Source organism: Kryptolebias marmoratus, linkage group LG16, assembly GCF_001649575.2.
Source record: "Kryptolebias marmoratus isolate JLee-2015 linkage group LG16, ASM164957v2, whole genome shotgun sequence".
Lineage (NCBI taxonomy): Eukaryota > Metazoa > Chordata > Actinopteri > Cyprinodontiformes > Rivulidae > Kryptolebias > Kryptolebias marmoratus.
In genome coordinates this window covers 268,689-271,101 of record NC_051445.1, presented here as the reverse complement: position 1 = coordinate 271,101, position 2,413 = coordinate 268,689, and the positions used below count along the sequence as shown (strand labels likewise).

The 2,413-nt window shown below is 44.1% G+C and overlaps 1 protein-coding gene across 1 annotated transcript in view; it reads right to left on the bottom strand.

Annotated features, from left to right (window-relative positions):
* cpne4a (copine IVa) overlaps positions 1 to 2,413 on the bottom strand; it is a 35,083-nt gene that overhangs the window by 23,127 nt on the left and 9,543 nt on the right. The window contains exon 3 of the mRNA XM_037980499.1: positions 896 to 1,075. Coding sequence (XP_037836427.1) covers positions 896 to 1,075 — 180 coding nt within the window. The remainder of the gene's footprint in view (positions 1 to 895; positions 1,076 to 2,413) is intronic.

Here is a 2,413-nt window from a genome sequence, read left to right as displayed (position 1 = left end):
TCAGACCCCCTCAGACCACCTCAGACCACCTCAGAGCCCCTCAGACCACCTCAGACCACCTCAGAGCCCCTCAGACCACCTCAGAGCCCCTCAGAGCCCCTCAGACCACCTCAGAGCCCCTCAGACCACCTCAGACCACCTCAGAGCCCCTCAGACCACCTCAGAGCCCTTCAGACCACCTCAGACCACCTCAGAGCCCCTCAGACCACCTCAGACCCCCTCAGAAGGTTTTCCTCTGATCTCCGTGGCTGGTGTATTTCTGAACCTGTTTACCGGGCTCGCCTCGCTCTCCGAGCCTCTGCAGGAAATTAAAGTCACAGAAGAAGAAAATTAAAAATGGTTTCTGCAGCCGGAGGAGAATAAAACCTTTAATTTAACGACAGAGAGGTCGAATTATTTAGGATTTTTATCAGATCAAAGAGTCTAATTTTACTTTGCTTCAGTTTTTATTAAAGTTTTAATGAAATCTGTTCAGATCTGAAGATATTTTCTTCTTTAAACATGACTCAGCAAATGTTTCAGAAGGTGAAACTTCAGGTAGAGACAACAACAAATGATGAAAAACAGGATAAATCATCTTTTTAAAACAGCAGAGGAAGTTTTTGAGGATAAATAGATTTGAACAAAGTTGCAGAAATAAACTTTATTTCTTTCACTTCTGTCAGTTTGTATCTGTGGTAGTCACAGAACTGTCGGAGGAACAGCAGATCTGATTTCTGAGGATCTGTCCTCCTGTTGGCTCAGAAACTTCAGAGGAGAATAAATGTATGAGTTTATTCAAACCTAATAAATCATGTAGACGTGCCCTGCAGAGATTCTGTAGAATAATGATGAAAAGTCTGTTTGTTAGAGACTGCAGGTGAGGCGGGAGGAGGCGTGTGCACGTGTGGCTCACCTGTCCCAGCGTGCACTCCACTGATCCCAGGAAGTCAGCCTCCTTCAGCCCGTTGTGGCTGCTGTTGATGTCGTACAACTCGAAGCGCAGGCGCTGCACCTCTTCAAAGTAAAAGTCCAGGGTGAAAACCTTTGAGTAGGTGGGGTTGACGCAGCTGCGGATCACCTCGGTCCGGTCCACCTGCAGGAATATTTCCATATTTAACTTCCTTTCCAAAGTTACAAACTGAGGACAACTCTGGAACATGAAGGGTTAAAGTATTTCTTTTCTGGAGGTTCAGATAAACTCCTGATCCACAGGAAAAGCTCTAAAAGAAGAAGAGCTGCAGAGAAGCTGCATGAAGTCCGAGTGTTTGTCCAACATTGTCCTGGTGTCAGCAGACAGATGGCGTCCTCAGCCAGCTCCAATTAAAGAAGCTTTAATTGGTCCAACATGGAGGGTGAGAGGAAACCCGGCCCTGCAGGGCGGTGTTCTGACTCAAAGAAAAGCTCCACACAACATGAAGACATTTTATTATTAAAATCCAAACCTGTGAGGAAAAAAAGGTTTGTTTTATTAACAGCATAAAACTGGAGCATTTTTACATGAAAGCAGCAACAAACATCAGATCTTCCTTTGGGACAAATCGAAACGTTTCAATGATTAAAAGAATAAAAAGAGCAAAGATTGTGGAAAATTATGAGATTAGTTCAAATGTTTAGACATCTGAGATGAGAACATGAGAACTCCACAAACATTTTAAAAACTTGAAAGTTTCTGTAGAAATATTGAAAGAAGCTGACTCAGCAAAATGTTGAAACAAAAATTTTCTGACCCGTGAGCAGCAGGAGGTTCTGATGGGCCCACAGTTTCAAAACCAGAACAATAACAGTGAAGGGCACTTCGGTGCTTCTGCCCTGGCGTTCCTAATAATTTTAATTTATTAGAATAAATCCTATGATCTTTATGAGCATTAATCTGTAAAACTGTCTCCAAATAAAATGTTTCTGTATGCTTGTTGTTCAGAGGCTTGAAATCAGGAGGACTGATGCGACGTTTTGATCCCTCCTGTCTGTTTCACAGCTCCTTTAATGAGGCAGAACCAAAAATACAGCAACCCAAATCTGGCAGCAGAAGGTTGTGTTTGTGGGGGAAGTGTGATGATTTAATGAAGACGTCACGTTCACTTCATCTGAGGAAGACTTTTATTAGTTAATATTCCTGCTTTAATTGTTCTTCTCACACACAAAGCTCTGTGGCAGCAGCTTCAGTTAAACCTGAGCAGGAAAACCTGGAACAGAGGAGTCTGGGTCCGATCCGATCCGATCCGATCCGATTGACTGCGAGGTTTGCTGGAAATTTAATAAGTCAGGAATGTGTTGGTTTTTCTGCAAAACATCCATCCATCCATCCATCCATCCATCCATTCATCCGTCCGTCCGTCCGTCCGTCCGTCCATCCATCCATCCATCCATCCATCCAACCAACCATTCATCCGTCCGTCCGTCCGTCCGTCCGTCCGTCCATCCATCCATCCGT